General features: G+C 51.5%; 1 protein-coding gene across 1 annotated transcript; it reads right to left on the reverse strand.

Annotated features, from left to right (window-relative positions):
• Positions 1 to 59: 59 nt before the first annotated feature.
• On the reverse strand, positions 60 to 25,299 carry TJAP1 (tight junction associated protein 1 (peripheral)). Its single transcript, XM_012640876.1, has 9 exons — positions 25,157 to 25,299; positions 7,606 to 7,703; positions 6,779 to 6,901; positions 5,133 to 5,161; positions 4,233 to 4,394; positions 3,959 to 4,025; positions 2,806 to 2,913; positions 2,607 to 2,690; positions 60 to 1,866 (listed from the first exon to the last, which is right to left on the reverse strand). The coding sequence occupies exons 3-9, from the start codon at positions 6,875 to 6,877 to the stop codon at positions 766 to 768; spliced, it is 1,650 nt and encodes a 549-aa protein (XP_012496330.1). The 5' UTR covers positions 6,878 to 6,901; positions 7,606 to 7,703; positions 25,157 to 25,299; the 3' UTR covers positions 60 to 765.
• Positions 25,300 to 25,983: the final 684 nt, after the last annotated feature.

The raw sequence follows: 25,983 nt of genomic DNA on the forward strand, positions 1-25,983 counted from the left end.
GGACTGGGAATACTCAAGAATGGGGAGAAGCGTGGGAGAGGGAAGATCATGAAGACAAATTAGGCCATACCAGTAAAATAGTTTTATTTAATTTTAAAATAGTCATCAATGTGAAAATTTCCCAAAGCTGGGAGTAACAGTCTAGAGCCAAGGTTGGGAGGGGAGCCAGGCCTCACCTAGAGCCCAGCTTGAGGCCCCTAAATCCCACCCTCCCTTCCAGAGGGAGGGAGGAAACAGCTGAAGGGAGCCCTGAGTCAGTCCTCTCCCTTATCTATCCCCAAGGGCCAGCTGCGCCACGCCCCTTGTGGGCAACAGCTCATGGAGAGGATTTTGGGAGAGAGGGAAACAGGCAGAAAACAGGAATTAGAGGTTAATGACCCCAATGACCCCCCCCAAAAAACAAACAAAACTCATGATTATGAAAGGAGGATGGAAGATGAACACTGATACACCCCTCAGCTTCCCAGAACAGCCCAATCTGGGCTGCGCTGACTGGAGGAAAGAGCTTGAGACCCAACTGCATGTTACCTTTGAAGAATAAATATTCCAAGAAGACAAGGGAAAAACCATGAGGCAAACCGTTGCCAGTCACAGTCAACGCAGCTGAAAGGCCTGGCGTGGCCCACCACCTCACCCAACCCACACAGGGACAGAGCTGTGCAAGTCTGAGAGGGAAGAGTTCTAGGGCTGGGGACCCTGAGCTGCAAGGGTGTGGGGCCTCCTTGCGGTCCCAGTGCAGCAGTGGCAGGAAGGCAAGCAGGGGCCCTAGTTGAGCAGGTTGCCCTGCTCCTGGGCCTGTGTCAGGCTGTCCTTGCGGTGCAGGTGGTGTACCCCCATTCTCTTGGGGCTGCGCTGGGGGCGGCTGGAGCTGGGGAGTGGCCAGGCCCTTCCCTCAGTGTGGGAAGTGCTAGGCCCCTCCTCTGTGCCACTATCACTGGGTAGCAGGCTCTGGCGCTCTTCCTCAGGGCTGATGGGCAGGTTCAGCTCTTCCTCCTCCTCCTCCCTGGGAAAGCCAGAGTCAGGTTCCGTGGGTAGCAAAAGCCCACTCTCACTGGCTACGGAAGAAAGTGCCTGAACCACCTCATCTCCGTCAGTGGGGCTAAGAGCAAAATGGCGCTGCAGCTCAGGGAGTGCATCACATCCAAAGGCTGTGCGCTGGGCCACGGCAGCAGGTGGCGGAGTGCGGTCCACAAATGCTCGCTGCCAGCTGGCCAGCAGGTCCTCTTCAGAGCTGGCGGAGCTGGCTGGGGCACTGAGCGTTGGGGGGGCAGGGCTGGGCTGGTGGTGGGGTGAGGCCTGGGCTGAGGCAGGGCCACTGGGCACTGGGCTGGGGCGGGCCCGCTCACTCCCCTCCTCCACCAGGCTCAGTGAAATGGCCTGGCGGGTAGCGTAAGTGCAGTTGGGCAGGGGACTATTGCGGGGGATCCGAACCTTATCCTCAGAGAACTCTATTACCCTGCGGCCAGGATACAGTGGGTGCGGCGGAGATGGGGTGGGGTAGGGGCTTAGCTTCTCAAAGGCCGGCAGGGGCAGCTCCTCCTCTGGGGAGCCCCCTGCAGTACCCAGAGAGTGGCACTCCCCATTGGGTTGTGGGGGGGGGCTGCCAGGGGCCGGGGGACTGGCTGGATCTCCTGAGGCACCCCCACTCATGTCCACATGCACAAAGACATCCTCAGCCAAGGGGCGCCCAGCACTGCCCGACTGTGCTGAATTGAGCAGTAGAGACTCTGGCTTCTCCAACACCCGGGCAATGACTGAGGTAGGCACCACAGACCCTGGGGCCAGGCTGGGAGCAGGGCCTGGGCTGGCAGCCTCTTGACCATTGTGCAGATGTTTCCGAACCATGTCCTGTAGCTCACAGGGCAGCTGAAGTGAAGGAGCAGGAGAAGGGAAGGGACATAAATGGTCACACCTGGAGACAGCTTGACTCACGGCAAAAATAATGGCTACTATGTTCAAGTACCACTGTGTTCTCACTGCGTAACCTCATTTCACAGATAAACAGGCTTGGTGGGGGTAAAATAACTTGAAGCTTTTGATTAACACAGCCAGGATTTGAACCCAGACCTGCTGCTGCTGAGACCTGTGTGCTCTCAAACTTCTATTTCCCCCACCTCAGCAGTGGCTTCCGCCCAAACCAGACTTAAGTTTGGAGAATCTGTACTGACTAGCAGCCTTAGAAATACCTCTACTTCTACAGGCCGCATCAACCTTGGGCCTGAGGCTCTGGGGTCTAGAGTGTGCCCCCTGGGGGAAGAGGATCAAATGGGCCTAATCCTCTCACAGTATGCTATGGCTTACAGCTCCGGCCATTCCCTCTTCAGGATCTTCCTGCATGGGATCCTAAAATTGAGTCCCTCTCTCCCTGTCTCTTATAGAAACACCAATGGGTTAGCCCCGGAGCACTAGCGATGAGCCCTTCACAGCATACAGGACACCAACCAGTGGCAGAGCTGACTGGCTTAAGAGGCAACATGGAGGCAAGAGGAAGGCGAAATGGAAAGGGGGCAGTTAAAGGCAGGAGGATGGAGGGAGGTGCAGAAACTGGAGTTACAGGAGTCCTAAAATCGCTGGAATAGTGGGTGGGGAGTGTGTGTTCTACTCACATCAGCAAACTTGTGGTTACGGAAGTGGGACTTGTTGCACTTAAGGAGCTGCACAGCCAGGTTGCAGTCCAGCCGGTACCGCTCCTACAGATACAGACCTGGTTCAGAGCCCAGCCAGGCCTTGCCCAAGGGAGCAGGGTGGGGCCGGGACAAAGCCGGCCATAGGCAAGGAAGGCCCGAGCCCGCGAAGTGCACATACGTTGAGCTCCTCCAGCTTGTTGATGGTGTTCTTGGCATCCAGCAGCTTGTTGGTCAGCTCCACGATCTCCCAGTCCAGTGTCTTCCTATCCATCTCGGCCTTCTTGATCTGAGGCACAGACTTGTGGTAAACCCAGCCCATACCCCAACCAGCCCTTCCTCCCCTGCCTCTGCCCAGCCCAGAGACACAGGAGGCCACAGGTGCTAGGGCAGCCAAGGCAGACAGACTAGAGACAATGACGGACAGACAGAAGGAGACCAGGAACCTCTCCTGTTCTCCGGGCTGGCTGAGGAGGGAGGGGGAATTTTCTGACCGTGACCTCCTGCCATCTGGGCCCAGGACAGAAGCAGTATTGGAACTGCCCATCCCTTCAGGGGATTCCAGGGGCTCTAAGCACCAGGCCAGGGAGCTGGTTCCTCAGAGGCAGTAACTGCAACCCAGGGGGCTGAAGCCTATGTGTGCAGCTGTTTCTAGAATTAGACTAGGAAGACAGAGAAGGGAACAGGGCTGGGTGGCAGCCAGGGGCACCTGTGAGGTTATCTATTCAAGCAGGGAGGGAGCTACAGGTTCAAAAGTAGCTTTCTGATCTTTAGCTCAGGAACTGGATCTGTAGCCTCCCCTCCCGCACATAGCTTGGGTTTGCTGCCACTGCAACTAGAGCTGTGAGTGTTCAGTAGTGACACCAATCAGTACCTCTGCTAGAGCTCCCAGCTCTCTCTTGGGAGGGAGGCACTGACTATTAAATGGGCCTCACACAGGGAAGAGGAAAGGAGAGGGTGTACTCAGGTGTACTTGAGGGGCAGAGGGGAGTAACAATCCCAGATCTCAGCTGAGGAGGAGGCCAGGATAAGGGAGAAAACACACAAACTCAGACGCAACTGCAAAAATCCAGCTGTGGCTAAGGGAGGCCTGAGAGGAGAGTGCGGCAGCAACGGTGGCAGCATGAAGGGGAAGACGAGGAGAGAAGAGAAACAGTGTGAGCATTAAGACAGTTCTGACTTGCACAGCACACTGCGGTCCCCTCCCCACCACTGTCCCATCCCACTGTCTCCTCCCCAAGCCCCAGGGCAGAATGGCATTCCCCTGGCAGAACCTAGCCCACTGATACGCTGTGAGCACAGTACCAGCCAAACTGCCCTCCTGGACAGATTACCAGTGTGTGCAGCTTGTCCTCCAGTTCCTGATTGGTCCTCTGGGAAGCCGTGTAGCTATTCTGCAGCCTGTAAACGGATAAAAAGCAGACCCCTGGGTCAAGATCCTCTTCAGACCCTGCTCAGCCTCTCCTCAATATTGGGGCAAGTTATTCTCCCCCCTCCCAGAACTTCAGTTTTCTAATCAGATCAGATGACCTCTGAGGCCTCTTCCAGCTAACCTCCTATGAATGGGGAGATGCATGCATGTGTGCGTCTGGTCCCTTATTCCCACACCTGCGGAACTTGTCCTTAAACTTGTCCAGCTCCTCGCGGCTCTGGCCCAGCTCCAGCTCCAGGCAGTCCTGCCCGATTTCCAGCTCACGCTCCAGGGCCTCAGTGCGTCTGGTGGCTGAGGCCAGGCGCCGGCGAAGCTCTTCATTCTCCTGCTGCAAGAGCCTGGCGAGGTGGGGGGTCAAGGGCAAGAGGTCATCAGAGATAGAAGGGCCAGCCTGGAAGCTCCAGGCTGGGCTCAGGGAGGAGGGAGTCAGGATGACATGAAGGCAGGCAACTGGGTGCAGGCAGATTCCTGGAGACGCAGCCTGAGTCTAGGGCAGCGTATTCCATAGGCCTGCTGGCCCTGAGAACACAGCCTGTGTTGGAGGGTGGGGGGAGGCAAAGGGGATAGTAGGGGACAGTCAACCTCCCCCCACTATTGAGAATGACAAGACAGAATTGGGGGATACAGCTCCCAGCCTGTCTCTGGTTACAGCCATGCCAGCTGGCCACCAAGCCCCAGGCTCCAGTTTCCCCCTGCACTACCAGGCTTCTCCATTATTCATCTCTTGGAAATCCAGCCCGGCACTGCGCTCCTCTGACAGAAAGGGCTTTAGGGAAGCAGTTGGTGCAGGAGGGCCACTCTGTTCTCTCTGGAGCCAGGAGCTAGGGAAGGGCTCCCTGGCAAGGAGCAGGGCTCTCAGAGCCATCCACCTCCTGGTTCCAGGCTCCCTCAGAGCCCATGAAACAACAAAACCCCCTTTTCGAAAAAGAACATCCACAACATCGAGCCTCTTCCTAGAGTTCCTAAAACAACCCGTCCAACTGTTACTTCTACCTAATCAAGAAAAAGTCGAACTGTACCAACAGCCTAGCCTAGAGCTAAGAGGGACAGAGCCAAGGCAGGCAGCAGATACTCACTTCATCCTTTCCGTGTCAGTCAGGGGCTCCTAGACAAAAAAAGAACAGAGGCTTGAGGCTCAGCTCTGGACCACTGGCCTCTTGGTTGGCTCACCCTCCAAACAGCCATAGAAAGGCCCAGGTCTGAAGTCCAAAGACTCCCGCAGCAGAAGAGAGGTGCAGGGCCCTCTGGAGATTGAAGCAATCTAGCAATGCCTGGACAAGCCTAGATTATCCTCCCCCATGCCAACCAGAAGATTCAAGAACCCCTTGCAAGCTTTACCCTTAATCCTAAAGCCATTTTCAAATGGGTTCTGGTATCCCTACTACCTCTCCCTAGGGATAAAAAGGGCCTCCCAGCTATTCACTGGGCTCCTTGTGGGCTGTCTCCACACAGGCATGGCAGAGACCTTCCAGAGAGGTGAAGAAGCCAGGCTGGGCTATAGAAGAGTTCTGAGCCCTGACAAAGTCCTCTCAGCCCCCTGGGGGTAGTACAAAAGCAGAATCGGGATCTCCCGAAGGCTCAGGAGGAACGAGTACATACGTGAAGGAAAGCCTCTGAGCTAATCCTGTTCAAGGGGAGTAAAGTGCCTTATCTGGCTTTTAACCTCCTGCCCCACCTTCCCCAAACCCCTATGTTGCTCATGGTCCAAGAGTCAGAGCTCAGCCAATCGCAGGGAAGAGGAGGCACATGCTATGCATGGCAAGCGGGAAGCGTCAGGGCCTATTCCAAATGGAGCTGACTGCATCAGAACTACAGTCACGGGCAGCCAAATGAGATGCGTGGCCCAGATCATGGACTTTGGAGCCACTGACAACTGGATTTGACCCTGTTCTACCACATACTGGTTATATGACCTTAGCCTCGCTGAGCCTTAGTTCTCTCACGTATAAAACTGGGGGAATGCCTGCTGGTAGCACCTACAGTAATAGCTAGTATTTTTATTTAATGTTCCCTGAAGTAGGCAAGTCATGGCATTTTGGCCCTGAATCTAACCAAAGTGGGCCATGGTGTGCCTGATGCTCGACATCTGTTGACCGTCTCTCGAGTTCTTTATATATGCGCCATGCACTGCACCAGGGTGGGGACACGGCAGCAAGGGGGGCAAACCTCTGCAGCACTTATTTCCTCCTGTGAGCTTAAAGAGGGAGGAGAGCCAATGTGGAGTCTGTTGTGCAACTGACTGCAGGCCTCCCTAACAGTCCCTGGCCGGGAGTGCGTGTTTAACAAACGTTAGCCAAACAAAGCAAAGCTGGAGCAAGGGTGGGGCAGTGGAGAGCAGCTGGGCTGGTGGGAAGCAGCTAGAGCACTGCCTCCTAGTAGCCCCCAGAGGAGCCACAGGTTGAATGGCTCTCCTCCACTACGCAGGACCAGAGTCTGGCCTCCAGCAGGTTAGGACCCCTCACTCTGGGGGGCTGCCTCTTGCGGGGAGAACAACACTGTACAGGATCATTTCTGCTAAGCTACGAAGACTCTGGGGTTCTCTGGCACATGGACAGATACTCACAGATAGTCCCCCATGAGCCTACACTGCCCCCACGAGCACTGCTGCAGATACAGGACCCCAGGCCTATACCAGCAATGTCATACTCTCACTCTCACTCGGTACCAGAAGCTCAGGCAGGAGAAGTCAGCCAGCCAGGACAGGGCTACCAGTCTTGCTGACCTCCTGCTCAAGCCGGGATCCAGAAATTTCCAGCCTCAGCTCCCGATGCTCTGGTGGCGCCTTACGGTAGGGTTTCTTAGCAGGGGCTGCACTTGTCATTCTGGGAGGTGAGGGCTCCTCCACCTGCCAAGGGGGAGCAAGAAAGGAAGAGGCTCAGATGTGGTCAGAGCCTTCTGAACTGAGGAAAAAAATGGTAAAGGGGGACATATGTAAGAGCCACCACACAGGCAGACAGGCCTGGGCTATTGCTGGGGTCATTAGAAGGGCTGGACTTTGGTGTGTCAGTCCCTATGGCGCAGGGGAGTACGGAGGGTGGGGCATGGGTCCAATGGGGAACAGACAGGTGGAAACCGCAGGGCCTAGGGCCCGGGCACCGGAAAGAGTGTATGATCCGCTGAGAGTGGCGTGGGCAGTAAAAAGCAGCCTGCCGCTCTCCTTTGTGGCCTTGGAGGGCCTCAGAGGGAAAACTGCTCTGTACATATCGGTTTTCTCAACGCTAACTTGGGAATAAGAATAGCACCAATTTCACAAGGTTGTTGTGACGATTATGTAAAGCACTTAGGAAATGTTCAATAATTGTTAGCTTTAGAAAAAATCATAACCAAAAAATAAGGATTTGAGAATATTCATCTAACCCAGGCTTCTCAGTGGGAGTCTCTAAGCTCAAGAGAGCTGTCTGGCCACAGCCATGGAAGGCCAAGCCCCTCCGGCCTCCACCACTCTCTTTTCACCAGCTCCCACCAAGAGAGGACACTTGCCTGCCTCCTCGCCTGCAGCCTCCCCAGAAGGGAGCCAAATGGGGAGCACAAGCCTTGTCAGGGACATACCGTCTGTTTGTCGGCAGCTCTCTCCGTTCCGCTGTCCAGGAGTTAGCCCTCGGCTCTCCGCATCCCCCGGCCCCTCCACTTCCTCTAGCCAACAGCTCCTGAAACCAGAGAAGGAAAGAAAGTGGAAACCAGGTGTCAGCTGCCTGTCTGTCAGTGTCACAGGCCTGCCTGCCCAGTCTGGGACCTGGAAGTGCCCCCAAGGGAGAGCCAGGCAAGAAGGCCAAGGAGCAGGGGGTCTGAGGGGAAAGCAGAGGCAGGAGACAACCGGAAGCACTGGGTTCCTGCCTTTCTCCATGACAGCACTGTCGCAGGTCCAGATGAGACACAGGTGTGTCTGTGCATGTGTTCATGGTCTCAACTTACCACATGCCCAATTCTAGAATAGGGCTGGTTCTGTCCTATCCCTACCCACTTCATCTCCCAGACCTTTCAGAGTCTGGCAAAAACCAAAAGATCCGGGGAACATGGTTTACCAATGAGAACACCAGGAAAAAGCCTGGAAGAAATGCAAGAAGATGGGGAGAGAAAATGCTGGAAAGAGAGTTCCTAGCAAGGTTTCCAGAAGGAGCTCAAAGACTACTTCTGTGTACAATCGCAGTCAACAGACATCACAATGAAGAGCAGGTCCCGGGGGAAAATCTGAAAAGGCAGCAATTTAGAGCAATGGTCCTCAACCAGGGCAATTTTGCCCACCTCATTCCCCCAGGGACATCTAGCAAAAGTCCAGAGATGTATTTGGTTGTGAAAACCTAGAGGGGAGGGGTGCCACTGGCATCTAGAGGGTAGAGGCCAGGGATGCTGTTAGTCATCTACAACACACAGGACAGCTCCCACAACAAAGAATTACCAGCACAAAATGTCGATAGTGCCAAGGCTGAAAAACACTGGTATGGAAAACCCAAGCCTGGGGAGTTGAGACAGGTCCCAGGCTCAGTTCCAGGCTGCTTCTGACACGCTGGGGCCCTGGTAACTCCCGTCCTCACTGGATAAGCCTGTTCCTCATCTACACAGAGGTGGCTGGACTGAGTGACCTGGGAGGTCCTCTCCAGGTTCTTGGGGTTCTGAGATGGCCCCACCTGTAATAAGCTGGGTAGCAGCATGGGGGCAGCAGCCACCACCGTGATGAGTGGAGGCAGCAACCTCAGTTGGCCTTCTGGGCATAAAAAACAATCTCTTCCCGCCCCCATCAACCTACACAGAGCTGGAGGCTGAGGGAAGCCTTGCGGGCTAAAGCATGTGTTCCTACCGTCGGGACATGCCCTGGCCATGACTCCTGTCACATTCCAACCGGGCCTGGGGCAGGAAGAGTGGTGAAGGGAGAGGGAGGGTGGAGAAGCAGGAGTGGTCTCCCTCCTCTGTCTGGGCAGCCTGGTCCCTGGCTTAGGGTTCTGGGGGAAGCTGGGGCGTTGGCAGCACAAGCGTAAGCCTTGAGCCACGAGCCTCCAGCCCCCGCCCTTTTGACGGGAGGCAGAACGTGTCCCCACAGGGCACAAGCAGCATGCTATGTCAGGCTGACTCCCTGCACAGGAATCCAGGCAGGGCTGAGAGGACAGCACATTCCTGGGGTGTGGGGGAACAAACAAGTCACCCCACAGGTTCCCTGGGGCTGCCCATCAAGAGAGCTCCAGGGTGGGAGCTCCTATGGCCTCAGGGAGAGGCCCAGAAAGTCCCAAAGCAGCCTGGGTACCTGGGTTCTGATGTTCACAGGGTGTGTGTTGGGGGGGGGGGTGTGCACAGGAGTTGGAAAACAGGGTTGGGCCAGAGACACAGGAGTAAGAGGAGTAAGAGACACCAGGAATCAAGAGCTTCCACAAAATCAAGGGGCAGCTCCAGAGAGCTGGCCTCTGGCTTGTCACCTTCTGTACAGAGAAGCCAGGTCCTTGCTCCCTTCGCCCATCTGCCCCCAGTCAGCTGAGGAACCCTTCGCCTCTGCAGGCCCTTCTTTTCTCAGCCTCTTCTCTACTTCCCTATCCCTGTTCCGGCCAAGGCCCATGCTGCCCTCTAGGAACCAGGACATGTGTACGCGTGGCGGAAAGGCAGAGAGGACACTGGCATGCTCAGGTATCTGTAATTCTACCTGTAAAGACAGCTGCTCACTCCAGGCCACGCAGCCCTAGCTCTAGTTGCCACACATCCTGCAGCTCATCCTGCCTTGCCCTGACCGTAAGTCCCCACTCCATGGGGACTTGCTTGCTGAGCCTGGCCCAACTGAGCAGGGAGGACACTGTGGATGTGGCTGGCAGGGGGACGGGTAGGAAATGCAGACACAGATTCTCTGGGCATGGGGTGGTGGAGGTTACTCTCCCTCAGCCAGAGTCTACTCTTTCAAACACATCAGCATCACAGGGAGGGGAAAGGACTCCCAACTAGGGAAGCAGAAGGCGATGTCCACAGAGAAGCCTGCAATATTCCCCAGCACCAGCTGGGACAGTTGTGCCACTCCCTGGCCCATGTCCATAAACACCAGAGTGTGCTGGGACACCCAGGCCCTAGTTCTAACTCCTGAAATCTGCAAAGTGCCCCAGATCCAGCCCGTAAGGGGCCTGCAATTCCAGCACTGAACCAGGACACAATGGGCCTGGCAGCCCACTGTCCTTGACTGGAAGCACTGCAGGTAAGGTGAGAACAGACGCGGGGAGGAAAGCAATGCAAGGTGCAGTGGACAAAAAAGCAAGAAAAACTAGAGAGTTGGGCCCGCAAGCTGTGAGAAGACAAAAGGGTGAGTTGGACGGCACCAGAGCAGTCCCTCTAGGAAGACTCAGCTATGACATGTGGCCTCCCCTGGCCACATCTCCCTCACCCAAAGGTTTCCCAAGTTGCCTTGGAGTGTTTCAGCCCAAGGAAGACTCCCAATCCCGTGCTGAGGAGGTCCCCAGGGAAAGCAGCAAGGCAACGCAGAATGGGACATGGGCCATGACGAGCAAGCAGCAGCCAAGGACAGCGTCTGGGGCCTCTTAGCTTCTGGATGTTGAGCTGGCTCCAGGGCACCTCCAAGAAAATAGTCTTCTGGAGGGAGACGGAAATCAGTAGGGAAGAATTCCACCCTGCCCCCACCCCAAACTATCGAGACTCAAGGAATTGGGGGCAGATGACTCAGGATGAAGGACTACCAGATCATGTGCTGGGTCTGGACTACAGCTGTGCCCTGGGAGAAAGGCTGAGGCCTAGGCTAAAACCTTGGCTGACCCAGCCTGGCCTAGGGCTCCTAGGGCTGGACCTGCAGGCACCACTGAGGGAGAAACCAAGAGCAGCAGCAACCCCTTCCCGATCCCATGAAGGTGAAGTGAAACGGGAAAGGGGCTCTCCTCCCCACTCACCACCCTGCCCTGCCCACACATCTAACCCTGCCCCCTTCCTCTTCCACACAGCACTCATTCTTCACCTACTGAAAATCAGTTCAGAGGAGAGACTCCATCTCATATCTAATGGGGCAGAGAGGGGGTGATAGCTTCCTAATTGCCATGTTGCAATCTGCCAGTCGGCGCAGGCCGCCTGTTGCCGCCTGCCCTGTATTAAATACTTTCTCCCTGATTACAGCCCATGGGGCACGCTTAGCTGCCTTCAGAGAACAAAGTCTACCTTCATTAGAAATAGGACTCAGCACTCACAGTGAAGCTGCACTGTGAACCCAATGAACAGCTGAGCACAGTGTAGACAGAGACAGATGTAAGGTGCAGTCTATACCAGAAGTTGGCTGAGTGGTGTCTTTTAATCAAAGGACAAAAAAATTGCCAAGCATCACTCTTCAACCAGCAGATGAGACTCATACCTGCTCCCTTTTGTGGGTATGTGTATTTTTGACCAGGGGCTTCCACCATGGTCAGAGATTGCTGTTGCTGGAGACAGAGTGAGATAAGAGAGAACCTCTTCGGAATCCCAATTCTCTCCAACCCACTATCATTACTACTCCTCCCAGAAACACCCACAGGAGGCAACAACAAAAAGGCTCAAGACCAAGAGGCAAGGATGCCCTCCCAGTTCTTTCTGCCTTCCTTTTTGCTGGTCAGTCCAAGGCCAAGGCAAAGTCGAAGGAAGAGGAGAGGAGGGGAGGTATATGCATCTAGCTTTCTCCCTGCTGAGGGCTCAGAGGCCACCCCTCAACACTGGCCCAGGACAGGGAGGAATGAATCCAAAATGGATGTGGTTCTTTGGCTTTTCCAACTTCAGCCTTCCCCTACCAGATTTCTCCTTTCAGTTCCTCAAGTTCTACACTACCTCACTGCACAGCTCCACTGACTCGGGATTAGCTGCCCTGCCCTGGAGAGACCAACTGTCTCCCTACTCCCCACATCACCAACACCCCTTTTAAGGAAATATGGCCCCAACAGTTTATCTGGGCTCATATCATTTCTGAACCTACTGATAAGCCTTTCTGCTCGCAGCTGTCAATGAACCAAGCAAGTAAGGGACCTTGAGCTCAATCTTCTGAATCAGGGAGGGCCTACACATCACCACAAAAATCATCAAAGCTCTTCTTTATAATTCACTTTATAGTTAAATGGAAGTTGGTAATCACTACTGCTTTTAAAATTAAAGGAAAACCCAGCCCTGTTTCAGAATATACCAGCTGTGTTGTATGTTGCCTTAATTCCCTTGGAATCCAGCAGGATATAAATAAATAATAAAAATAAATACAGGCCCCTCCCATAGCCCCTAATCAAACACTAAAACACAAATGTCTGATCACACAGGGACTGTGGCCTCCCCATCAGCAACTGTCCTGAGTTATAAGCCTTGGATATAGAGTCTCTGAACTCTGCAAGCCTGTGGGAAGCTGCGCCCCACTGGGGGTCAGCTACACCCCTGCCACCCAAGTCTGGCTGCCTCTCAAGGCTCTGAAATCCAGCCTCTGCCTCCAACTGATGTTCGAGAAACAAATCACCACCCTGCAAGGGCCAGCCCTGTGGCCAGGTGACCTAGCAGTGGCCCTGGGGACTGCCCATCAGTGTCCCAACCCCCTGCACCAATACAGCAGCCCCTCTCCACCTTGACTGCTTGGGCGACTGTGAGCAGAACAGTCCCCCAGCACAGCAAGCTGATCTTACCAAAACTGGGTTCGGCCTCCCCGACACCATCCCCCAGGTGCCCCTCCCACTTGTCACCAGCCCCCAGCTTCCGGCATGCAGCTGTTCCTGAGATACATGAGCAAAGCCCTCAGCAATCTTGGGCGCGTGGCAGGCAGGCAGCCAACAGCTCATGGGGTGGGGCCTGGGCAGAGGTTCTGCTCTGAGCTGATGACTAGTCTGTGCCCATGCCAGCCCTGCTGCCCCTCCAACAGCTATGCCCGCCACCCCTCCGGGCAAGTACAACCTCACCCTCTCGGGACAAGCTGCCTGCAGCCCTGGCCTGGCCCCCTGCCCACTCTGAACAGATAGACAGAGTTCTGAAAGCCAAAAAGGGTGGGAATTATTCTGCCTCAGAGTAATCCTGAGGACTCAGAACTAGTGCTGGTGACCTGGGAGAGCTCACCTGGCTCCCCACCTGAGCAAATACCTCAAGTCTAACCACCTGGCCTCTTATCCAGGCAAACACTAGGGGAACAAGGGGGCTGAAGACTAGTGTTGATAAGCCAAGCCAACCAACCCCTCCCCGCAACAGAGAGGCCGCCAGACAGTGCCCAAGTTCATGGCCTGCATTTGACATTAGACCCTATGTCCTCTCCTAAGGAAGGGCAAAGTGAAGGAGTGACCCTAAACTAGGCCTCAACTCTAGGCCTCTTTTGTTTTCCTGGACAAACCAAACCAAAACACCCTCCAGCTTGCTAACTCCCTATTCAGGGTCTCTAAACATCCCTACGGCACCTACACCCTCTCACATTTACACATACCCAGCCCATGCTGTTAGTCAGGTGGTCCCCGGCTTCTCCCTCCCAGCCCAAGGAGAACAGAACCCACTTAGAGGGCCTTCAGTCTCCAGTGAGCGCTGTCCAGTCTACCCAGGACCGCACTGCCTCCAGAGGCTGGAGACACAGAGTCTGTCTAGAGTTACCTGTGAAGAGCAAAGGGAAGGACCAGGCAATCGACCTTCCCATTATTTCCAGACCCTCCTTCTCCTTCCAAGCCTGGCGGAAGTTGGGTGGGAGCTTCTCCATTCCCAGGCTGCACTCACCAGTCTCCCAATATGAGGCCAGGACTTTTTCTGGGCCAAACATGGAATCCAAAGCCAGGTCCTGCTCCTCTCTTGCTGAGGTGCCCTTCCCAGCTCTTCTTGGCTAAAGTCCACCTGAAACTCCAGACGTGGAGGGGAGTGCGAGGCCAAACTCCACCCACTCCACCTCCCGGGGCAACGGTCGCCAATGGGAGCACATCTCAGGTGGGTACCTGGTCCTGGGCTCCAGCATTCAGTTTAAGTAGCTTCACTCTTTGCCCAGGGAACTCCCCAGAGCCAGGCCAAGGTTCTCCTCAACCTCTCAAAGGCCAAAGAGAACTGTGCAGCTGATCCTACTTCTTATCCCAGGGTGACAGTAATGCAGATGCTATCCAAACTTCCCCTCTTGATAAAGGGCAGAAAGTATCTGGTCTAGCAGAAAAGTCCTTTCTCGCTCTAGTTCCATCTGCCTCCGAGGCATGAGAAGCAGAAGCAGCATGGTAACCGAGGGTTTTCTCAAACTCTGTGGTGCTAAAAGCACAGATTAAACAGAAATTCCAACCAATTTCGTCTTAGGGGAGAACTGAGGAGCACAGTGCTAACTGAAGGGAGGGTGAAGGGGGTGGTGGAGCCCAGCAGCAGGCTGGTGACAGGCAGGTGGCTGCGCAAAGGAACTCTCTCTATCCTGGCGGTAAAGGGGGCACATCCTCATCCACAGCAAGGAGACGGGGAAAATGGAGGGGACCCAGTAGGAAGGACAAGAGAGCAGAGGAGACGGCCCGATATAAGCTAAGGTGAGGAGGCAGCCAGGCTGAGGGGTGGAACGGAGGACAGAGGCACTGCTGGTGGTACCCTAGGGCAGGTTAGCTGGCCAAGGTCAGACTCACAGGGTTAGTGTCTTCTCCCCAACCAGCCAGCTCTCCTGGTTAGTGTGGTTAGTGACAGACTCATGGCAGACGCCCTTCAGGCACTCCATATAAACAGACAGCTTGGTTTGTGAGCAGCCCAACTCCGGAGCTGCAAAGAGAGAGCAGAGGAATGCCAAGCTGCATGGTGCCTGAGGGGACACATTGCACTCTCCTGACAGGGGACGCACCTCCAGACTTACCACTGGACCCTCGGGGGCTTTCTCCCCTCCAGGAATCATGCCAGGTAGAAGTGGAGCACTCCCCCTGCCAACCAAAAAGGCCAGCCTGCTGACTCCAGGCCACAAGGCTCTCTGGTTGGTCAACAGAAAGGGAGGACGGCTGTTGTGGAAGGGGGCACAGCTCCCCTACCTCGCCTATTCCCAAACACTGCTGCCAGGCTGCACCAGGGCTCCGAAAGTCGGGCTGTAAGAACAAAGCCACCCACAGCTGCAGCTGTCACCCATCCCATGCCTGTACCAGCAGAGTCCATCACACCACCTCCCACAGGCTCTGAAGAAAGGGGCTGGGAGAGAAGCAGCCCAGGGATCAGAGGCTGTGACCAGAGCTGAATCGGAAAGCACAATACAATGGGGCAGTGTGTGGCATGGCCTAGAGCTAGGCCAGTGAAGGGCAGGGGTGGCACAATGCCACCTTACAGTTTCTGAAAGGGACAGGGGATGGCACTTCCCAGGGAGTCAGCCCTAGAGGGACCTGCAGGGTTGAAGAATGAAGGCTACAGCCAGGCTTCCCAGACTATCCACCCTCTCGGAACGGGCAATGCTGAAAAAGGCTAGTTTCCCCATCAGAGCAAGGCAGGGAACAACAGAAATAACTCTCTCCTGAAGCCTTCAGAACCACCCTAGGGGAAGTGATGCCTCCCAGCTCAGAGATCACAAGGCAAATGGGACCGCAGCAGTGGAGTCCCAGATACTCCACAACTGTGGTCCCCAACCCCCAGGCCACAGACCATTACCAGTCTGTGGCCTGTTAGGAATCGGGCCGCACAACAGGAGGTAAGCAGCAGGCAAGTGAGCGAAGCTTCATCTGTATTTACGGCCGCTCCCCATAGCTCGCATCACCGCCTGAGCTCCGCCTCCCGTCAGATCAGTGGTGGCATTAGAATCTCATAGAAACCTGAACCCTGCTGTAAACTGCGCATGCGAGGGATCTAGGTTGCGCTCCTTATGAGAATCTAATGCCTGATGATCTGAGGTGGAGCTGAGGCGGTGATGCTAGCGCTGGGGAGCAGCTGCAAATACAGATTATCATTAGCAGAGAGGTTTGACCGCACAATAAATGTCATGTGCTTGAATCATCCCAAAACCATCCCCTCTACCTCCAGTCCCTGGAAAAACTGTCTTCCACGAAACCAGTCCCTGGTGCCAAAAAGGTTGGGGATTGCTGCCCCACAAGATGTGTCCCCTGAGGCAGCAGGACGGGATTATAATACACATGCCTGCAAACACCCACTGATGCTAAACAGAGAGCAAGATGGTGGCAGGGAAAAGATAGGAGAGGGGCTCTCTCTCCTGGTCTAGGAAGCCCCATAGGCTCTGTGATGATTCTGGATAGGAAGGGAAGAACAGCCACCACCCTGGTCCCACATATGGGCCTGGCCTTCTCCCAAACCTAGGGTCAAGATTCACACAAACAGGAAAAGTCTCCGATAGGCTTCCCAACTGCCTACTCACTGGGTTCCCCACATTGCTCTGACTATAGCCCCAGAGCTCAAAAAAAGCCAAGGCCTGACTAGAGAAGATGAGGTAACAGTCTAGAAGAGAAAGACAATTCTTCCAATAGACCCTGACCCTTCCCTAGATTGGTAAGAAAGCAAAGCCACTTATAGGTGACCTTCAGAATCCTCACCCACAAGAAAACTCAAAAAATACCAAGTCAGCCAGGAGCAGTGGCTCACACCTGTAATCCTAGCACTCTGGGAGGGTGCGGCGGAAGGATCACTTGAGGTCAGCAGTTTGAGACCAGCCTGAGCAAGATTGAGACCCTGTCTCTACTAAAAATAGAAAGAAATTTGCCAGGAAACTAAAAAATAGAAAAAATTAGTCGGGCGTGGTGGTGCATACCTGTAGTCCCACCTATTCGGGAAGCTGAGGCAGGAGGATCGCTTGAGTCCAGGAGTTTGAGGTTGCTGTGAGCTAGGCTGATGCTACAGCACTCTAGCCTGGGCAACAGAGCAAGACTCTGTCTCAAAAAAAAAAAAGAAAAAATACCAAGTAGGTCTGGTTTGCTTTTAGAAGGTGGAGCAGCAAGTGACCTGGCTAATTCAAGGTTTCAGAAATCAGGGAGTCACTGCACTAAAATAGGAATTGAGAAATCAGATCATTTATCTCTTTTCCCAGCCAAAGAAGAGAACAGTGAAGGGGAGAAACATGCATGAGATGGGAGTGCTGATGCCCACATCGCTTTTATATCCATCCCGATTCCCACTCAAGGACACTCTGCCAGACAATTTCATCTCAGAATAAAAAACAAGCCCATAGAGACAGGCAGGGTGCCTGCATGGCAAGGTCCTCTAGTCAAGCTTCTCCATCCCTCCCAGGGAGCCAGCCCCAGAGGAACCAGTACACTGGGAAGGAAGCTATAACCAGGCTCCTCAAAGGATCCAACAGGGACTATTCTACTCCTGGGGAACTTGTTAAGTGAACAGAGCAAGTTAAAGCACAGTATGCATTAGTATTGAGTTTTGGGGTTTTTTTAAAGGTGATACATGTTGAGGAATGTCCTGACATACACAAAAATGACTAGAAGGGTATGCATGATAAATGGTGAACAGTGGTTCCCTATCTTTGGGGTTAGACAGAAACACTGGGAGAAGAAAAGGAGGATCTTTTTACTTTTTATTTTATATACTTTTCTATATGGATGGTATTTTATACAAGGGACATACATTATGTTCATGATGAAACCAACAGTTCCTAGATAGACAAAAACCCTCCATCTATACTGTGCTTTACCATTCTAGAAGCACTTTCCCTTCCATTATATTTCCTTTGATCTGTATAGTCTAGTCAGGCACAAAGAACAGGTGAAGTTCTTCCATCTTGAGGTTCAGAGAAGACAACTGACTTACTCAAGATCCCAGTCAGAACTAGGACAGAACCCAGTTGCAAAGCTAGGAAAGCTCTCTTCTCCAGGGAGCCACATGAAAGCCAGGACAATTCTGCCCTGATATCAAGACCCTCAAAGACTTCTGAGATTGAATTCCCTACTTGGCTTATCCATGAAGGTGTAAAGAGGCCACTGCTTAGTACCCAAAATGATAAACACAGAGTTCTATCCTATTAGTTAGCTGAGTGGAAGTCCTGGGCTTTTGGGTCTAGGCTGACTTCCCAGTAGGTAAACCCTCACCTCAGGGTGCCAAGTTCCCTGCCACCACACAGAAGCTTCTCACAAAGAGGGGCCCATGTCCTTTATAGATTCTCTCTCTCTTTTTTTCTTTAGAGGCAGGGTCTTGCTCTGTCACCCAGGCTGGAGTGCAGTGGCATGCACTCACTGTGGCCTTGAGCTCCTGGGCTCAAGCGATCCTCCCACCTCAGCCTCCCGAGTAGCTGGGACTACAGGTGCACATCACCACACCTGGCTAACTTCTTTCATTTATTTTTAGAGATGGGGTCTCACTATGTTGCCCAGGTTGGTCTCAAACTCCTAGCCTCAAGTGATCCTCCTTCCTCAGCCTCCTGAGTAGCTGAGATTGAAGGTATGAGCCACCACGCCCAGCCCTTTATAGACTGTCACCTAGCAGACTGTTGGCACCTACAAGATATCAACTAACAAAGAAGAGGTCCCACCCTTCTACTCATGGCCAGTCCAGGAGACTCAGTCCCTTTGAAGCCTAAGGTATACAAACAATCCAGTCTAGCTGGCTCACCCAACCCATTCTCAAATCTGCTTAACATACAATGTAGTGTATCACTCCCACCAAGATTCCATCAGTGAAGATATGCCACAATGCAATGCATACTCCCACACCAAGGAACAAGGGGGAGAGTCCAGGGAAAACTCCTTCATTCCATGTTTAGCTATTGGTTTCATCCTTTTGATTTATCTGGGCATTAACAAGGTTGTAGTAAGCCCTGGCTGTGAGCACAGAGCACACCCAGACAGGATTAGCGGTATAACCAGAAAAGCAAGCAGGTTATAGTGGGCATTGAAAGGAGCTTAAAGAATTACAAAGAAGATGCCAGCAGCCAAATACTTTTTAGGAGATTCTAATTAAACAAAAAAAGCTACTGGTGTGTACTTCACCTCCTCTTTTAACCCCTTCCTGCTGGCTTAAGGATGTTATTAAAACATACAAAGGCTAAAAGGGAGACAGCTGAAGCCAAGCACCTGGAAGATCATTTAACCACATGAATTCAACCCTAGAAAATAATTAGTAATGTTATTGTTAACACTAGCACCTTTTGTTTATGCAGGACTTTTCTGCCTGAGAGCTCAAAAAGGTTTTGCCAGATAGAGTATATCTGCTTTAATCTCACTGAGGAAGGACCAAGATGGATCACACAGTAGCCAGGATGGTTCAGCACTTACCATGTAGGGCCTAAATGTTTAGCCTTCAGTCAAAGGTCTTACCCATATGAAGTTTCAGAGATAGAAGATCTTACTCCTACCGAAGGAGAGACAGGTTAACTGCCACTTAAACTACAGGATGGTGAGTGCTCTGGGACACAGAAAGGTGCCTGGCTGGGATGAGAGTTTAAGGACCAGACAAGGCTGCCCCCCAGAGAGCTCAGACATATCTTCCTCATCCGACTGTAAGTTCACACTGGAGTACCACCTGGCACTATACACTTACGAGGTCTAAACTTCTGGAAAGAAGTTCTTTTGGTGTTTGTTGGAAATTATGCCCTAAGGACCAGTACCTCCCATCAACTACACCAGAAACCAAAAGGTAAAGAATGGATCATGACTCTCAGCTACAGCACCATTTCTGGGGAACATCCAAGTTGAAACTATTCTGTGGCACAAGAAGACCATCAAAGCCCGAAGAAAATGGAGGCCAAGAAGTCTGGCTTCCTTGATGCCTGGATGTTCCATCAGTTTCACTGAACATCTTTCAGTCCCTAAAAAACCAGAAAACACAGATCCTAAAACTCTCCATCCAGTCATCCACTGCATGTAGCCTTCTGTCTGTCCCAGCTTTATATTACAAATCCACCATCTACCCAGCCAACTGTACCCACAAGGTCACCACCAACCTCACCAGGACTAGAGAAGGCCAGCATACCATGATCCATCAAAGGAGTCACCACAACACAAAAGATGGGGAGAAGCATCAACAATCTTTGCACACAGGCTGCTCACTAATGTTCCCAATCTCATCTTTTTTATTGCTTCATCACAAGAAAGGAGACTCTGAATCTTACTTCCACCTCAAAAATGCTCCTGGCTACCTGGCAGAAATCAAAAGGCTTATTCTAGCTTGAATAAAACAAAGCCTTTTCTTATTCACGAAGTTTTCCAAAATGGGATTCATTCATTCAACAAATATTTACCAAGTGTCCTTTTTAGCCAGGCACTATGCTACGTGCTGTGAACCCATTATCACTAATGCTCAATATTGCTGCAAAAAAAATGTCACCCTCATTTTAGAGGGAATGAGATGAAGAATCCTACTGGTTAAGAAACTTGCCCAAAGTTGCACAGGTGGTAAGTGGCAGAGTCAGGATTTAAACCAGGTCTGCCTAGCTCCATAATCAGACTCTTTTTGCACTGCCCACCACCATCCCCACCAACTCCCCTCCACCTCATGATCACAGAGGTTCCCTCCTCCACAGGATGGCAGCCCAGTGAAAGAAGGAGACAAGTAAACAGAGACTTCACCATACTACATGGCACATGCCAGAACAGAGGTTCACACAAAGTGCTGTGGGGGCTAGGAGGAGGAAAGGAAAGCAAGGGAGGCTTCTCTCTGGAGGTGACAAAGGAGCTGGGTCTTAGGGGACGAGCAGTTTCAGAGACAGAGGTGAGCATTATGGACCAAGTGAAATGCATAAGCAAAGAAAAACAAAGTAAGTGGATAGTGATAACAGGTTTGGGAGCAGTGGGAAATCTAGAAGCAGTGAAGCACCGGACCAATGAGGGGGAATGGCAACAACTCAGGCTAAAGGGTTGGGTTTGGGCCACAGTATAAGGAGCCTTTTGCATGCCAAGCTAGAGTGTAGACTTTAACTTAAATAAAGAAGAATCCACGGCATTTCTAAGGGGAGACTCTTTTATAGGAAAACAATTTTGACCGCAGTATGGGAGATAAATTGGAGTAGGGAGACACTGCCCACCACATTTCATTCAGTCTATATGCACCACAGCATTATAAAGCTCTTGTTACATACCCAGCACTACTGTAGAACTACGATAGTGAATATAAGACATAATCCCTGTTCTCAGGGCACTTAAGTCTTATGAGAGTCAGACAAGTAAATAGGCAATTATGATAAACATGATAAGTGTTAGATAGACGCTCAGAAGGGGGGCACTAAAGGAAGGTAGGATCCTAAAGGAAGTGACATTTAAACTAAGACCTGAAGGACAAAAAGGAAAGTAAAGAGAGGAAGGGGGAAAGGTCAGGAAATGCATTCCAGACAATAGCACCAAAGTGGGCAAAGGCTCAGAGACTAGAAAGAATAAGTTCAGAGAGCTATTAAGAGACTGAATCCAGGCCGAGTGCAGTGGTCCACACCTGTAATCCTAGCACTCTGGGAGGCCGAGGTGGGAGGATCACTTGAGCTCAGGAGTTTGCCTGAGCAAGAGCGGGACCCCGTCTCTACTAAAAATAGAAAAATTAGCCAGGTGTCATGGCACATGCCTGTAGTCCCAGCCACTTGAGAGGCTAAGGCAGGAGGATGGCTTGAGCCCAGTGCCCAAGAGTTTGAGGTTGCAGTGAGCTATAATGACACCATTGCACTCCACCCAGGGAGACAGAGCAAGACTCTGTCTCCAAAAAAAAAAAAAAAAGAGACTGAATCCAGGTGAGAAATGAAGGCTCCATTTACCTAGAGGTCCTTGGCACCCTAAATATGGTGGTGAGAAGGAAGTGAAGGGATTGGATTCAAAGATAATACCTGAATAATGGGCATTATGAGGAGAAATTGACTTAAAGAACAAAAAGAAAACGGTAAAGGGGGAGAACTGGCTCAAAATCTATCAGTTTTCACCTTGCGATTCAATCATTTCCTACAATGTGACCTGAATCCAGATGTCTGAGGACTTCTACCAAAGCACAAGGCTTACTCTACAGAGATAACATGTTTCAGCGCTGACTGTAACACAAACCAAAACTAATTACACTATTCTGAGTTACACAGCTCCTAAGTTAAAGGAGAAGGGGAGTAACTGACAGATGCTGTTTACCTTTCAAAACCATAAAAAATAGAAAAGTTCATCACAGGGCCAGGTCAGAGTTCCTAGGGAAAGCCCAAAGTCTTGAGCCCCCAACTCCCAGAAAATCTGGGTAGACACAGGCATGTGCCTACACTGATGGCAAGGTAGAGAGTCATTTACAGAAGAAAAAGATGGGCCCTGAGGGTATGTTAAATAGACAGGACATGACTCAAAAGGAGGGGAAGAGTGAGTCTTAAATACAGGGCAAAGGAAAGCCAGTCAATCAAACTCTGGGCACACCTCTGCCCCAAGGCTACACTGGGCCTCCTGCCTGGCTAAAGAGAGAGAGAACTGAGCACTGTGCCAGGGCCTTCTTCAGACAACACAGGCTCTAGCAGCACATTTGTTTTCCATTTTCCCCTCAAGCTGAGGGGCGGGAGCTATTTTAAATGCCACCTATTTTTTTTCTGTGTTGTTTGCTATTTTTAAAAGATTACATCCAGTTTGTCTATGAATGTAATACTACTCGACCCGCTCATGTCAGTGATCAAAGTCAGAAATGAGCCTTATATTTACACCTACATTAAAGAACACACACACACCCCTTTAAGGTATGCTTAGAGTGGATCTCAATGTCAATCTGTCCACCCAACCCAGGCCCAAGGTTGAATCATGTCACCAAGCTGAATCATGAAGAAAGCCCAGATTTGCCTAACACGGCACAGCAAGCTCCTTTACCAGTCTCTACACCAGTTACTATATCTGAGAGGAAGGAGGAGACTATGATGAAGAAAGAGCTCAGCCTTCAAAAAATTTTCAAAATAACTAAAAAATTTTTTGCTACAATATGGGTATATATCTAACCATCATGACAAACAAACAAGAGATACAAATTGCCACTAGGCATATATGAAAGTTAACTTCGTAACAACGTAAAAAAAAGAAAAGGAAAAAAAAGTTCTATCGCTGAAGCCAGATTGCCTGGGTTCAAATCCCAGCTCTGCCATTTACTAGTGGAATGACCTTTAGCAAATTACTTAACCACTCTGCCTCCATCTTCTCACCCGTAAAATAGGGATAACAACAGTGTCTACTTCATATGTTTGTTACAAACATTAGTTAATACTAGTAAAGTGTTTACAACAGTGCCAGGCACATAGAATGTGCACAATAAGCATCATTATTATTATTATCACTCAGCTGCAGAGAAGATAATTCTACAGACTCACAGCTTCAAACAGGAAGTCACTGGTATTTTAACATGGCTTTAAAGAGCTTAATGAGGATATGCTCACTACGTACAAAATCCATACTATCCTAAAGGTATGCTTCATCTCTCTAGCATCAGGCTAGCAGCCCAAACCACTACAGATTCCCCATAAAAAGACAGCAAGTTCAACTACGAAGCAGAAATTAGTGCTGAGATCTGACTTGTATAACAACTGTGTTAGCACACTAAATAACCACATTAGTGTATTAACTAATTTAACCTCAGAACAACCCTATGCAATAGGTACTCTTACCATCCCATTTCATCGATGAGAAAGCTAAGGCATAGAGAGCTATGCAATTAATAAAGGTCACAGAGCTAAAAATGGCATAGTCAGGATTTGAAATAGGCAGCCTGGTTCCAGAGTTAGTACTCTTAACCATTACGTGTGCTCACCACACTATCCTTGGGTGATTATAATTACAATTTCCAAGAAGGCACAAACTGTCCTTAGAAAAAGGTGCTCAACCTTCTAGAATTGGAGTCACAGCTAAATATCATCAGTTCTTCAGATGCCTGAAGGTAATGAAGCTGGCCTAGTAACAGTGATTTGGGTTGTTCTGTCTGGATTGAGCCTTTTAGGGGGTGGGGAGGAGGCAGGAAGCAGACAGCTAATGAGTTCTAGATCAAACCAAACCTCCTAGTCCAATCATGAAGCAGATGCTGGTCCTAAAACAGGCTTCAATAAGAAGTCTGCTCCCAACTCTGGCTTGGGCATAACCACAGGGCACTAAAGGAAGTGAGGACCACATTCACTGTGTTCTCTGGCTCCAGTCCCCTTCCCTTCTCTCTAATACCAAGGCCACTACCTTTCACGCCATGCTTAGTTTGGCTAGTAAAATTATTATTTTTTTTTTTAAGTGGTTTGGTGAGGAGAATACAAAGGAAGAAAGCTACAGAAAATAACAGGGCAAGTCCCATAATCCTTTCCTTTCATCACCACACAGTCCAACTGTAAAGCAGCCCTCAAATATCAGGGGTCTCAGGGACAGGGAGTGAGGTAATAAACATGTACAGAGCTTTACACCAGTCAGCTTGATCTCTTACCATAAGCTGATCTGGGTCATTTCTTTTTTGAGACAGGGCCTCACTCTGTTGCCCAGGCTAGAGTGCAGTGGTGTCATCATAGCTCACTGCAACCTCAAACTCCTGGGCTAAAGGGATCCTCCTGCCTCAGCCTCCCGAGTGGCTAGGACTACAAGCACACACTATGACACCTGGCTAATTTTTATATTTTCTGTAGAGACAGGATCTCACTATATTGCCCACGCTCGTCTCAAACTCCTGGCCTCAAACAATCCTCCGGCCTCAGCCTCCCAAAGTGCTAGGATTACAGGTGTGAGCCACCATGCCCAGCCTGATCTGGGTTTCTTTTTCCTAATCCCAATCTGCCTTTCCCTTACCTCCGATATCCCCAAACCCCAAAATCCACATCCCCAGAGGAACACTAATGAGCCCTTCTTACCAAAAGAGCAAAAGTAGACTGGCAACAAGAATGAATTCACAAGTTGGTAACAGCAGGTATCTAAATGGTCAGTGAACATCATCAGAAATTTGTTTTCTCATGACTCCCCACCATCTGTCACCCACAAATCTCCACTGCCAGGCAGGATGCCAAACTGAAGATGTGATGGGGATATTGAAGAAACAGTGATCATGTATGAAACTGCTTGTGACAGGGATGCGTTAAAATACTTTCAGCCTAATCTCTAGGCCCTTGTCCAATGTGGCTTGCAGAGGTGAAGACACACAGGTTCGGTTCTACATCAGTTCTCAAATATCAGCCTGCAATCTAAGCAAAACACTAACTTAGGGACCACAGGCAAAGGACAATCTCTATACAAGAGCACCTTTCTCAGATGAAATGATTCTTAGCATCATTCTAAGCCATGCATCCTGCTCCCAGGGAGCATGCTAGCCAGAAATCTGTTGTTGGAGGCCACCTTACCCGCTCTGGGGTGGGCTGGGGCAAGTCGCTACCTCTTCTTCTTTCCAAGTAGGCACTGTGATTTCTTCCAGTCCCCGGGGTCCCTGAGTCTTCAGCTGAAATTGGGGCAGATGCTGCTATAGGAGCTGTGGAAAGGCTGTTCTAAGCCTGGAAGAGGGTCATTTGACTGGCTTTAGTCCCCACCTTAGTAGATCTGCCCAGTATCCTTCCTTACTATCCCCTGTACTAGAAAAATCCCTTTCCCCTCCCACCGGCCTGGTACAGTCCGGCGTATGTCCCATGCTCCAGGCTTCTTTACTCTCCGCTAAGAAATGCTCTTCCAATTCGTGACTCTGCTTCTCCAGGGCCTGTACAACACCTATTTGGGGGTTCTCTCTCCCCAAATTCCCTCCCCTAGGATTGCCACAGGATCCTAGGCCCCCTCCCCTCCACCCCATCTCCTTTATTTCTCTCCGCCTCCGACCCTCCTCCATTCCATCTCCTCTTCTCAACCCCGGAGCTAGTCCCCCCTCCGTCCCTACTCCATGCTAGGATCCCCGAGATTCTCCCCAACTCTAGCCGCCCCGCCCGACTACTCCAATCCCACAACAAACTTTCCGCCGCCGCCAGCCGCCTTCAGACCGCCATCTTGCCGCGGGGCAGGCCGGGTAGCGGCCAGGGCCGCGGGAATCCCCACGCTCCAGGCGCCGCGCGTCATCGGGGGCGGGGCCGTGGGGGCGGGGCCTCGAGTTGGGAAACTGGGGCACCAGGTGACGGGAAAAGATGGGGATTATCAAGTGCAAGGGGCTGGAGGCCTGGCCACAAGAGGAGGAGGAAGGAGGTGTCAA

The sequence above is a fragment of the Propithecus coquereli genome, unplaced genomic scaffold, assembly GCF_000956105.1.
Source record: "Propithecus coquereli isolate 6110/MARCELLA unplaced genomic scaffold, Pcoq_1.0 Scaffold158, whole genome shotgun sequence".
Taxonomy (NCBI): domain Eukaryota; kingdom Metazoa; phylum Chordata; class Mammalia; order Primates; family Indriidae; genus Propithecus; species Propithecus coquereli.

What these genes read in the sequence shown, in the direction of transcription:
- TJAP1 (XM_012640876.1), bottom strand. Translation starts at nt 6,877, where the DNA reads ATGACAAGTGCAGCCCCTGCTAAGAAACCCTACCGTAAGGCGCCACCA. An exon ending in GATCCCGGCTTGAGCAGGAG is followed by an intron (nt 5,162 to 6,778) that starts GTCAGCAAGACT and finishes TTTTTTGTCTAG; the next exon opens with GAGCCCCTGACTGACACGGA. An exon ending in AGGACAAGCTGCACACACTG is followed by an intron (nt 2,914 to 3,958) that starts GTAATCTGTCCA and finishes TCTGTGCCTCAG; the next exon opens with ATCAAGAAGGCCGAGATGGA.